Source organism: Staurois parvus, unplaced genomic scaffold (assembly GCF_062004578.1).
Source record: "Staurois parvus isolate SC_StPar_1 unplaced genomic scaffold, SC_StPar_1.0 ptg000446l, whole genome shotgun sequence".
NCBI lineage: Eukaryota > Metazoa > Chordata > Amphibia > Anura > Ranidae > Staurois > Staurois parvus.
In genome coordinates, this window is record NW_028318242.1 from 1257142 (window position 1) to 1270659 (window position 13518).

Below are 13518 nucleotides of genomic sequence, written 5' to 3' on the forward strand. Positions count from 1 at the left end.
TGCATGAGCTGTATGCTAGATGGGCTGTCTCTTTGCTGGATGGGCTGTCTCTTTGCTGGATGGGCTGGCTCTTTGCTGAATGGGCTGTCTCTTTGCTGTATGAGACTGTATCTTTGCTGGATGGGGCTGTATCTTTGCTGGACGGGCTGTCTCTTTGCTGTGTGAGCTGTCTCTTTGCTGAACGGGCTGTCTCTTTGCTGGATGGGGCTGTCTCTTTGCTGGACAGGGTGTTTCTTTGCTGAATGAGCTGTCTCTTTGCTGGGTGGGCTGTCTCTTTTCTGGATGAGCTGTCTCTTTGCTAGGTTGGCTGTCTCTTTGCTGAATGGACTGTCTCTTTGCTGAACGGGCTGTCTCTTGGCTGGATTGGCTGTTTCTTTGCTGAACGGGCTGTCTCTTTGATGGATAGGCTGTCTCTTTTCTGGATTGGCTGTCTCTTTGCTAGGCAGGCTTTGCTGGAGGGGCTGTTTCTTTGCTGGATGGGCTGTCTCTTTGCTGGATGGGCAGGATGTCTCTTTGCTGAACGGTTGTCTCTTTGCTGCACAGGATGTCTCTTTGCTGAACGGGCTGTCTCTTTGCTGAACGGCTGTCTCTTTACTGGTTGAGCTGTCTCTTTGCTGGATGGGCTGTCTCTTTACTGATTGAGCTGCTTCTGCTGGATGGGCTGTCTCTTTGCTAGACGGGCTGTCTCTGTGCTGGATGAGCTGTGTCTTTGCTGTACGAGCTGTGGCTTTGCTGGGCAGGATGTCTCTTTGCTGGATAAGCTGTCTCTTTGCTGGATGGGCTGTCTCTTTGCTGGACGGGCTGTCTCTTTGCTGGATGGGCTGTCTCATTGCTGGATGGGCTGTCTCTTTGCTGGCTGGGATGTCTCTTTGCTATATGGGGATGTCTGTTTTCTGGATTTGGCTGTCTCTTTGCTATATGGGGATGTCTTTTTGTTGGATTGGGTGTCTCTTTGCTGGATTGGGCCATCTCTTTGAGTATATAGGATGCACTGTGATTAGATCTCTAGGGGCACTGTAATGTAAATGAGCACTATGATATAAAGGTGATTGTGCTGTAAAAGTGCACTGTAATCAATACAGTGCTCCCTTACAATGCAGTCCCCTTTATAGCACAGTGCTCCCTTACATTACAGTGTGGAGGACTGACTCCGTGAATATCCCATCACCAACTGCCCCGCGAACGCCCTTGCAACCACTCTCCCCCCTCCCCCCCCCCGGAAAAATTGGCTGTCAGTCTAAAATGCCCGGGCCTATTTTTTGTCCCAGTCCTGGCCTGATTATGGATAATGCTTGAGTAAGGCCATTTAACAAACTCAAGTGCTTAATTTGTGTAAAATCAACAAAAGAGTAACAATTTCAAATGTCAGTGTAAGAAGAAATGATAACCTTCTTGATTAAAAAATAAGAAACGATAATGTGCAAAGTACATTTGCTATTGACTACATGTTAATGTACTGATTAAACCTGATCTAAACATATTGATACAAAGAACACTGTACATAGCCTAGAAACCCATCACAGAAACAGATCACAACCAACATTTATCTTTTTCTAAGCACGTTAATTAATGGTAAATCTGCGTAGATACAATAGGTAACTGTACATCATTATTCTTTAGGGCTCATGCACATGGCCACAAGAGGCTCACACAGCATGCAAGAATGCATGCTTCTTTCGGAGCTACAGCTGTTGTGTACAGCTGCCCATAGAAAGGAGTCACACGGTATGGCTGTGCGCAGGTATACGCTGGTCAGGGGCAGACTGACCATTTGGAAACTCGGGCACTGCCCGAGGGCCCTGGGTCAGTAGGGGGCCCAATGAGATGCCCCTGGTACCTTTTTCATAGGCTTTTTTGAGTTTGGGCAAGGACACAGGGACCCCATGATCCCCCATACACATAAATATTTAATGCCATAAGCATTAGTGAATTGATCCAACTGTTGACTTGCTCGTTCAGGGTAAAGTGACAGGGTCTGTGTAAAGCCATCTCCACCTCCAACATGTATGCAATATACATAAACCAAGAATCCTAATTTTAATACAAAAGTTTGCAGGAAGTATACAAGGGCCTACATCAGCATGCATAAGGCTAATTAAGAACAGTTAGTGTTAATATGTGATCATGACCCTCTAGCACCTCCTATGTTTTATATATATATATATATATATATATATATATATATATATATATATAGCCATTTCGAACTGACCACACACAGTTTATAATCACTATTGCAGTGTTTGGATAGGTGATCTGACCTGGGTAATTAACTCTTCTCCAGCTGTGTTACTATGGGGTTGAGTTACTAAAGGCAAATTAACTGCTTACGTTACAAAGAAAGTTGAACTCCGCAAAGATATTTTCCCCACAGCTTAATTAATGAGGTGAAACCTTTTGGATGTCAAATATCCAATCACATGCAAGCAAAAAAGCATAAATTATGCTATAAGTAAGTATTTAGAATTTTGCACAGTAGAGTAGGGACTGGCCAATGAGGGCTCAAATTGACTCTGTTGGCCCACTGGAAAATGTATTCAAGTATGTAAAAACTATGGATCACTGTTTTTAAGGAAGAGTTTGCAAGAAATATGTAATGGTGTATAGCAGTGTGCAAAGAGTTACTTTGAATTTTTGTGTGTCAGGTGATAACTAACGGTTAATATCTATCAATGGGTGGACAATACTGCATTATCCTCATTTGTTCTATCATCATTTACTGGAGGAAAAATTTCCAAGCTCTAGTCTAGTCACTTACTTTTCCTTAGCATTTCCTGGCGATGATATTCGAGATGTTTTTGATGAATTCTAAAAACAAATGCACACTGTTATACACAAGTAAGAACTATGATACCAGTAGACTATTTGATAATTATAATTAAATAAAACTTGCATCACATTATGAAGAGGAAAGAATCCAAACATTGCCATTGCAGCAAAAAGTGCAAGAAAACTCTTAATGAATATTCTCATAAATATACCAAAATTATTTCAACCCAAAAGTACAAAAAGAGCAAACTCATTCAACAGGCATTTTCCTTATTTGCTTTCCTAAAATTGAGACTTATTTCACAAGCAAAAATTTTCCAGCATGCACAAATTCCTAATAAGAGTCAAATGCTCATATAGTTTAAAGAAGAACTTTAGCATGTGACCTTCAGACCCTTCCTTGGATTGAACCCATATACAGGGGTACACCAGTCTCATACTCAGTTATTACCTGTCACCTCCTTGTGGGATAGGGCCTCCTCGAAATTCCACATCTCCCTCCCTTTGGGCCCTATGACCCCTTTTTTGTAACCCACCATTTCCTCCAGCTTTAAATCAAGGAAAATTCTTAGTCTAGAAGAAGTCACCAGATGTTGTGCTCTGGCTCCCCACTACATCTGCACTCTACCTTGACTGATAATTCCCCACTTCCACAACAGTGGATGGCATTTCAACAACTTGCCTCATTTCTTCATTTAGTTCTGTATAGAACAAACTTGTTTATGGTTCTGGCACTGTTTGAGACCTTTTTACGCCTTCATCCAATTCCAATAGAGCAAACTTGTCTATGGACCTGACACCATTTGAGACCCTTTTACTCTAAGACTCTCCCCCTTGCACACTCTCCCAGATATTTACAACATCCTTTTGTCCTGTATACATTCTGGTCTCCCTTTGTGTAAAAATGGGCTACAGAATTGGGTACCTCCTTCTCTCTGGAAGAATGGGATAAAACCTTTACATTAACTCACTATTTATACCTTTTATACCTTGCTAGCAGGGCTCATAAGACCAGCCTCAAAATTATTTCACACCGGTATGAGTGCCCATTTACTCTCCACCAAACCTACCCCTTGCCTGATTGATGTTGGTAATGCTTAACCCATCCTGGGACAATGTCTCATATCTAGTAGGCCTGCTTCCCTGTCATTGCTGTCTAGGACAAGATCCTTAAGATCTATACTAGAGTCACTGATACCCTGTACTAATTCCCCTCATGGTATTTCTCTCTATGATTCCTGTCTCTAATAAAGTAATATTAAATGTTTTTTTCCTTTAAAATAACAAACATGTTATATTTACCTGTTCTGTGCTTTTGTACAGTGCATCCATGATCCTCCTCTTTTCGGGTTCCCCGCCAGTGCTCCTGGCTCCTCCCCCCTGCTGAGTGCCCCTCACAGCAAGGTGCTTGATATGGGGCAGTCGTGTGTGTTCGCTCCCAAGCTGGCACCGTGTGTCCATAAGACACATGCAGATAGGAAGAAAAAAAAGGAAACTGAATGCCTGAACTCCTGTGCTGGACAGTGGACTCCACAATGTCTGTATCCCCATATGGAGTATAGAAAGAATGCAAGCTTTGCTGCCATCAATGGACCAGGGAAATCCAAAAAGAACTGTATATGAACAAACAAAAAGAGGGTGCATGGGGCTAGGCTAGTGCATTACCTTTAAAAACAAGATTTATTGATAAAAAGTAAAATACTCATAAAGGAATAAAATCAAATGAAGGGCATGTCACTAGAAATGCAGCGTGGTCCAATCACCCTGAAGAGCCCTGAGGAAGAGGCACAGCCTCTAAATGCGTCGGCCAACAGCCACCTAGAGGTCTACAGTCCCCCACCAGACATCCTTCAGGGTGATTGGACCATGCTGCATTTCTTGGAACATGCCTTTCATTTGATTTTATTCCTTTGTGAGTATTTTACTTTGTATCAATAAATCTCGTTTTTAAAGGTAATGCACTAGGCCCGTGCGCCCTCTTTTTGTTTCTTCATATAAGACACATGCAGCATAGCTCGCCCCTGCCCCCTGCTCTCTCCTCCCTCACTTTAAATGACTGCAGCAGGAGCCTATGGTTCCTGCTGCTGTGTCTAAGCCAATGAGGAGTGCCTGGTTGTGGTTTTTGCTCATAGTATATCTACTGTGGGCAGGTGGTTAAATGTGTTTTTTAAATGCGAGCTGTGTAAGCACCCAAATTTGCCCTAGTATCAGCCACGTGTGGTCCCTGTACAGAGGTGTGAGAGGGAGGAGCAGTACAAGAAGCCAATCATTTGATGGGGTAACAGGAAGCATGCTGACTGGAAGAGAAAGTAGAATGACAGAAAGTTGAGCTCATCAGCTGTACTTTTTCTCCTTTCACTGACCTGTTGCAGTCTAGGACTGGTCCAGGAAAACCTGGGCTTGGAAGAAGTGAGTTGAATGATGATGGCTTTATAATGAGGCCATCTAGCAGATGAGAAAGTTCTGCTGGGGAACTCTCTAGACTGAAGGTGAATATTACAGCAAAAGCTGTATTTTGTCTTTTCAAGGGGTACTCATTGTATCTTGATGTTTTGGCTGGAGTTCTCCTTTAAACTACCCTATAAACCCAGCCATTTTGAAATTAAACCAGTGAATAAAATAAAATAAAATAAAATATGTTGCATAGCAGTTGATTACCTACCTTAAAATAATCAATGAGTGCTTTAGAATACTTGACCGCATGATCTCTTTTGAGGCAGAACATTCTCCAGTACAGAAGTGCAAGACAACGATAACTATGTGAAGAAAAAAAGATTTTTATATCAAATATATATCAACAAAATAATGCTCAGCTGTGTCTGTAGGCAGATGCAGTCTGCTTTCTCCAGTGTAGTTGGCGCTTGACCAGAACGGTATTGCAGTCTGGAGAGGAAATCAGGAGAAATCTGGTTTCTCTATGGTTTCCTTGGTGCTGGAGGCAGCTTTTCGGTTGGCTATTCTAAATCCAGGTGACCTCTGGTGGCCATCTTGGGTCAGCAAAGTCTTTATAAGTCCCTGCCCTCAGGTATTGGCACTCATTTGCAAATTGACTAGTATAGGGAATGAGCACACGTCTGTCAGAGAAAGTGACAGCAGAAGGGAAAGGTTCTAGACAAGTAGGTGCAGGCTAGGGACTCACAATTTTGCATAAAAGCCTCCCCTTTGGGACACACTCCACTCTCTGAGAACAGACATTGATGGTGCATCTTTCCTGCTGTATCTCTGCCTTAAACTAAACTATGAGTGTTACCTTGAGTGGCGCTCTCCCGCTGGGGTTTTTCATAATTTGCATTCTCTGCAATATAATTCTGAGTTTAACGGTAACTGGACTCTGTGTATTTACTGCTGGCTCACCATGCTACACCTACTCACATGTCAGATTTGGCAATATGCTTGCCATATAAAATGAAGGTAGATGATGACAAACCATCAGCAGGATACATTTTGGTAGAAGCAGTAGAGAAAGTACTAAAGTGATGCATGGTGGTAGAAGAAGTACACCTTGTAATGTTTTCTTTTCACTGATCTTATTAATGCAAAAGTGCACTCTGGAGCAATGATTTGAAAATGAAACACACAGGCCATGATTTACTAAACTGAAAAGTCCAAATACATCTTAAAAGTTCAAAAGTGTGTGTTAAAAAATAAATGCTCTATTTATTATCTATACCGTAACATTCTTGCATGGGCACCGATAACGATCAAAACGATGACCAAAAAGTTTTGAAAAAAGTATTACATTTTAGAAAAATTAGATTTTGCTTTTTAAAAAACATATGACATCAGTTTATGCTGCATTACCAGTTGCCAAGCTTGCACTGCATCAAATACAACACTCCCCCCAAGAAAAGTTTATGAAAGTTACACATTTTGGCACTTAGTGAAGATTTTTTGGAAAACAGACAAAACTTGCCAAAATAGCCAATCATCATCAGCAGCTAAATGTTGCCTGATTTCAGCAGATGAAATTGAGCTGTCTCAGTTTCACACTTAAGCATAACAATGCTCATGGCATGCTAACGTGCAAGTAAATTTTTTGCATGTGCAGACATTGTAGTTATAACTTTTCTAACAGTTTAGTGAATCAGGTTAAACTGAAAAAAAGTTACTATGTGACAACAGGGCAAAATAAGATGAGCAACCTCATGTATTTCATTACTATGCCACACATGGAAAATATGTGTGGTCAACATAGGTCTTTTCAGCTAGGTTCTTGGCTTTGGTAAGTACTGTATACCACCTCCAATATGAAAATGAAAGACTCTAGTAAAAGGGGGTTAAGTCATTTAGTTTTACCCAAGGGAACGTAGTTTAAAATTCAGTAATCATACACACTTCGTCATCCTCCACCCTGTGTTTTAATGGCAAATACATACTGTAGAAATACAGAGTGGAAGATAAGTTGTGGGTCATGTATCAAAGAAATATACTAACCATAACGCTGTCATTTTCTTATCCAGAGATGATCCACTATGACTTGAATGGGATTTTAATCTCAAAGCATACCTGCAACAGAAAGGTAATTATTTATCGATTTTCTTCAACAAACTCTCATCCACTACTACCCCAAAAAGAAATGTCACACTTTCACCCTTGAAAGTAAAACACCATAAACCTTTTCTCGAATACCTCCAATCCCAACACCTTATTAAAACAAAATATTCACAAAAATATATATAAATGTCCAATGTAAAATAAATCTTCAAACGTTAGATAAAGTGTCCAGTTCAAATCGCCAATCCAGATCCAGAATACCTCAAAAAAATTAAACTAAATATAGTGTATTACCTTCATATATTTCACACTATTTATATTAGTGATACGTGTTTCATGCAAAAAAAATGCAAAAAAATCAATCAATATTCCCGTGTGCACTCAACTAACGTGAAAAGAAGAAAAAAAAAATATTATATAAAATAAATCAAGAGAAGAAGTCGGAAGTGACGAAACGCGTCAGCGACATGACCTCTGACGCTAAACCGGGAGGGGCGCGGACATTTTGTTTACTGGATTTTCTGTTTTGAGAACTGCTGGGACAGATGGATGGATTTTCCAATTTTTAATGTAAGATTTTATTAAAATTCGACTGGTAATCTTTATACTCCACTGATGTTATCTTCTTTGCCTTCATGAGGAATTGGGGAAATGGTTAAAGGCATACCCACAGGGTGGAAGCTGACATGTAACATACCCTGAAATGCTGGTTGATGCTGTGAGAGGGTAATTGCCTTGAATCCCACTAGTGTGTGGCATCGCTGAATGTTAACCTCACCTGTGATGCTGAATTGAAGTTGATATTTAAACACTATTCAGATCTTGTTATGCTTGTTGTGATCTTGAGAGGGTAATAGCATATAATCCCACTAGTGTGAAGTGTCACGGAGTGTTAACTTTCATTTTTGATGTGTTGATACTCACTTTTTGATGTGTTATAATTCACAGAGTGCTGTGTGGATTTATTATTTATTTGAGCATTATATATTTCAATGTGAATAATATATGGTATAATTTATATATATATATATATATATATATTTATATTTATTTTATATAATATATATATATATATATTATTTTTTTTTTCTTCTTTTCACGTTAGTTGAGTGCACACGGGAATATTGATTGATTTTTTTGCATGAAACACCTATCACTAATAAATAGTGTGAAATATATGAAGGTAATACACTATATTTAGTTTCATTTTTTTTAGGTATTCTGGATCTGGATTGGCGATTTGAACTGGACACTTTATTTAACATTTGAAGATTTATTTTACATTGAACATTTATATACATTTTTGTGGATATTTTGTTTTAATAGGGTGTTGGGATTGGAGGTCTTGGAGAAAAGGTTTATGGTATTTATCGATTTTACTTCCTAATTTTGTAGTTGTCTATGCTATTGATGACATATTTTGAGCATACATGTAAAATCAGTCAGTCAGTGAATACTGTAGTATCCACTAGAAAAGAAATGTTCAACAGGTACAAATAAGAGTTCAAGTCTGGGTAAAACAAACATAGTATGAGACAAAATAAAACCTATAATGACATAGATCAGTAAAAGCATTACAACAAATACTGTGGAGGCTCACATAAGAAAACTGCAATATGCAAATATTTATTATATTACTGACTTCATTCATAAAATATATAGCTCCTGGACCAGTTTTAAAGTAATCTATACAAAGCCCCCCTTGTGAAATGGGCAAACACCCAAGAGTGTGACAATTGTATTGCTGGGGCATCCAAATGAATGTTTATATCGTCCTCTTGTGTGAAGATTCAAATAGGTCTCAAACAAGGCTTATATTTGGTGAATAAAGTAAGCAGATGTTTGGAACATTGCAAATCTCACATGAATGTATGTAAAAATCAAACTGTTGGACCCATACGTATGTAAATCCAAGCATGCTTCCAAACAAAACAAGTCCTGTATAAAATGCAGATGCAGATGAAAACCTTGCTTATAGAAGGGATATGGATGTCCAAATGGTACAGATGTCCCAGCATAAGCAATAACACTTTGTTCAATCAAAACAGCCATTAGGGTGGAACATTGGGTAAACAGAATATGTATATGAAATGTCACAAATGGTAGACAACTGTTATAGAGTCTGGAAAGCCTGTAACCACAGGAGAGAAAGTGGTCCATGGAGGTGAAGTTCTCAGACCTCGACCTAACACCTAGATATACCTGCAAATAACAGGTGCAATAGTTCTGCAGCATGAAATTAGGTATGAAGAGTAGAGTTGAAAACAGAAAAACAAAAAGATTAAACTGCTTGGAAACAGATAAAGTGTGTTACCCTAAATATTTATTTTCTGTGTGTGTGTGTTCACATATGTGTATTTTACAAATCACAGTCTCTATCATTCACATCTTCCATCTGAAGGTTCTAGTTTATCCTGCCAGTCACCTTTCTTCCTTGTTTTAAACTAACCACTAGTGATGGGCTGAACACCCCCCTGTTCGGTTCGTGGTCGAACATTCAAACCTAACGAAAGTTTGACCGCAAACTTTGAACCTAATGCAAGTCTATGGGGCCCCAACTTGTAAATTAAAAAATGCCCATTTTGAAGGCTTATATGCAAGTTATGGGACATAAAAGGGGTATGGGGACTCGGGAACTGCACATGAATCAGTGAATTTTTTTTTTTAAAGTACCGCATTTAAATGGGCAGTAATTATTTATTGCTTAAAGTAAAAAAAAAAGAAAAATTCCTTTAAATATCATGTGTGGGGGTCCCCTTAAACTACCTGCAAAGTTGCACATCTGTACAATGTATAGAACCTGCGGCAGCAAGACTGGCATTTTTATATATAAAAAAAAAGGCCAGGTAGTACTTTTAAGGGGAACCCCATCCCCCATAAAATGAGGGGAAAAAGCATGGGGTCCCCTCTAAAATTCCTTCTAAACCCTTGATCCGAGCACGGATGAGCAAGCGCCCCCCTCCTGAACTGTACCAGGCCAAATTCTCTCAACATGGGGTGTGGTTGTGGGGGTCTGCAGGGGGTGACTTATAGGAATCTGGAAGCCCCCTTTAACAAGGGAGCTCCCAGATCCCACCCCTCCATGTGAATGAGTATGGGGTAGGAAGTGTTTAAAAAAAATATATCAAGCCCATCATTACTGACCACACAAAACACAGCAGCTAATCTGTGTTAGTGTAGTCAGTTTGTATCCTTTAGCTGGCCATTCAGAGGTACAGGACACTGTGTAGACAAACAGCATGCTGGTATTGGTTAGTTTGTTTGGCTACTGCATCCTCTGACCAATTAACTGCCTGCATCTGGCACACACCCCTCTCAACCACTGCCTTCTTCTTGAACACACCCCCTGCTAAAGCACAACCTGCATCTTGCCTCTGGCTGAACAGACTGCAGAATACAGGCACATTGTGGGGGTTATTTACTAAAACTGGAGAGTGCAAAATCTGGTGCAGCTCTGCACAGAAACCAATCAGCTTCCAGGCTTGACTGCCAAAGCTTAATTGAACAAGCTGAAATTAGATGTTGATAGACTACCATGCACAGCTGCACTAGATTCTGATTGCATCAGCTTTAGTAAATCTCACCCTCTGTGTCTGCACAGTGTAACAGTGCCCCCCACTATCAGCAAGAAGAAATGCATGGTAACATGATGAAACTTTTTAACCTTCTAAAAAAGATAAAAGAAGATAACATCTGAAACTAAGCAAAAACAGTTATAGGTGCCTGTATTAGAAACTACATTATATGTATAACATACTATGTTCTTTAGTAGTACTTTAAAGCAGTAGATTCATATGTCTCAACTATGAAACCCTGGTAGTGAAACCGATGTTCTACAAAGGGTCCAACTACAAGAAACAGCTAGAATACAGAATACAGAGCAGCCAGTTAAAGTGCTGGAGAGCTCCACAGAAGCGCACCAAGACCCCCTTAAATGTTGGAAAACATTGGAAATGGCTTTCTCAGAAGATGTATTCATTATTAACAGTTGTATTTATCTCATACTGTGGTTGTTTTACCCAGACCTCATAGTCATGATATTTATTTTCTCAATATCCATACATTTTTGTTTTATTTTTATACATACAAATATTTTAAATACTATTTTGATATATGTCTGGCTTAAAATACATGTAATTGTACTGCAAAACTGTATTTTCTAAGTAAAAATATAGTACATGATAAATATTTACAATACTTAAATATTTTATATAGTAAACATAATTGAAATAATCTAATACATTTTCCTAGGTTCTTTACCCATTGTATCATTGTGTTATATATATATAATATACATGCTCAAAAGTTTGCACACCCTGGCAGAAATCGTGAAATTTTGGCATTGATATTGAAAATATGACTGATCATTTCAAAAAACTGTTTTTTTATTTAAGGAGAGTGTGCATATGAAGCCATTTATTATCACGTAGTTGTTTGGCTCCTTTTTAAATCAAAATGAATAACAGAAATCACCCAAATGACTCTGATCAAAAGTTTACATACCCTGAAATGTTTGGCCTTGGTACAGACACACAAGGTTAAACACACAAGTTAAAATGGCAATTAAAGGTTAATTTCCCACATCTGTGGCTTTTTAAATTGCAATTAGTCAATGAATTTGTTAGCTCTCACATGGATGCATGAACAGGCTTGATACTGAGCCATGGGGAGCAGAAAAGTACTGTCAAAAGAGCTGTGTAACAAGGTAATGGAACTTTATAAAGATGGAAAAGGACATACAGTTGCGAAAATAATTATTTGATCCCCTGCAGATTTTGTAAGTTTGCCCACATACAAAGAAATGAAGGGTCTATGATTTTTATCATAGGTGTTTTTTAAATGATAGAGAATCCAGAAAAAACAAACAAACAAATGTTACAAATGTTATAAATTGAGTTGACATTCAGTGAGTAAAATAGGTATTTGATCCCCTACCAACCAACAGTAATTATGGCTCCCACAGACTGACTGTGCTCATGTGGTACACAGATTAGTCCTGTCAATTTACGAAGGTGCCCCTGATGACAACTCGTTATGTGTATAAAAGACACCTGTCCACAGAATCTCTTTTTCCATTCAAACCTCACCATCAAGGGCAAGACCAAAAGAGCTGTCAAAAGACACCCGGGACAAGATTGTAGATCTGCACAAGGCTGGAATGTGGTAAAAGACCATCAGCAAGAAGCTTGCTGAGAAGGACACAACCACTGGAGCGATTATTCACAAATGGAAGAGATACTAAAAAACATACAATCGCCCTCAGTCTGGAACTCCATGAAAGAGTTCGCCTTATGGGAGAAGGATCATCATGAGAAAAGTGAGAGATCAACCCAGAACTACATGGAAGGAGCTTGTGAATGATCTCAAGGCAGTTGGGACCAGAGTCACCAAACAAACCATTGGTGACACAATACGCTGCCATGGATTGAAATCCTACAGTGACCACAAGCTCCCGCTCGTCAAGAAGGCACATGTACAGGCCTGTCTGAAGTTTGCCAACAAACATTTAAATTATTCAGAGAAGGATTGGGAGAAAGTGCTGTGGTCAGATGAGACCAAAATTAAGCATTAACTCAACTCATCATGTTTGGAGAAAGAAAAATGCTGACTATGACCCTAAGAACACCATCCCTACATTCAAGCACAGAGGTGGAAACATTATGCTTTGGGTTTGTTTCTCTGCTAAAGGTACAGGTCGACTTTGCCGTTTTGAGGGGCCAATGGACGGGGCCATGTATTATAAAATCTTGGATGAGAACCTTCTTCCCTCAGCCAGAACACTGATGGGTAGTGGATGGGTCTTGACATGACAATGACCCAAAACATACAGCCAAGGCAACAAAGGAGTGGCTCAAGAAGAAGCAAATTAAGGTCATGGAATGGGCTAGCCAGTCTCCAGACCTTAATCCTATAGAAAGTGACAGCCAAGAATTTAGAGATCTGTAAAGAAGAGTGGATCAAACTTCCTCCTGAGATGTGCGCAAACCTGATAAACAACTACAAGAAACATCTTACCTCTGTGCTTGCCAACAAGGGTTTCTCAAAGAAGTACTAAGTCATGTTTTGCTTGGGAATCAAATATTTATTTTACTCACTGAACTGCAACTCAATTTATAACATTTGTATCGTGTTTTTTTTCTGGATTTTTGGTTGATATTCTGTCTCTATCATTTAAAATACACCTATGAAAAAAAATTATAGACCCTTAATTTCTTTGTAAATGGTAAACTTTCAAAATCTGCAGGGGATCAAATA

At 39.2% G+C, this 13518-nt stretch overlaps 1 protein-coding gene across 5 annotated transcripts in view; it reads right to left on the reverse strand.

Annotated features, from left to right (window-relative positions):
- AFF3 (ALF transcription elongation factor 3) overlaps positions 1-13518 on the reverse strand; it is a 450181-nt gene that overhangs the window by 11069 nt on the left and 425594 nt on the right. For all 5 annotated transcript variants that reach the window (XM_089688114.1, XM_089688112.1, XM_089688111.1 and 2 more), the window contains exons 15-17: positions 7204-7275; positions 5432-5525; positions 2759-2808 (exon numbers count right to left, since the gene is read on the reverse strand). In XM_089688114.1, the coding sequence (XP_089544240.1) occupies positions 2759-2808; positions 5432-5525; positions 7204-7275 (216 nt within the window). The remainder of the gene's footprint in view (positions 1-2758; positions 2809-5431; positions 5526-7203; positions 7276-13518) is intronic.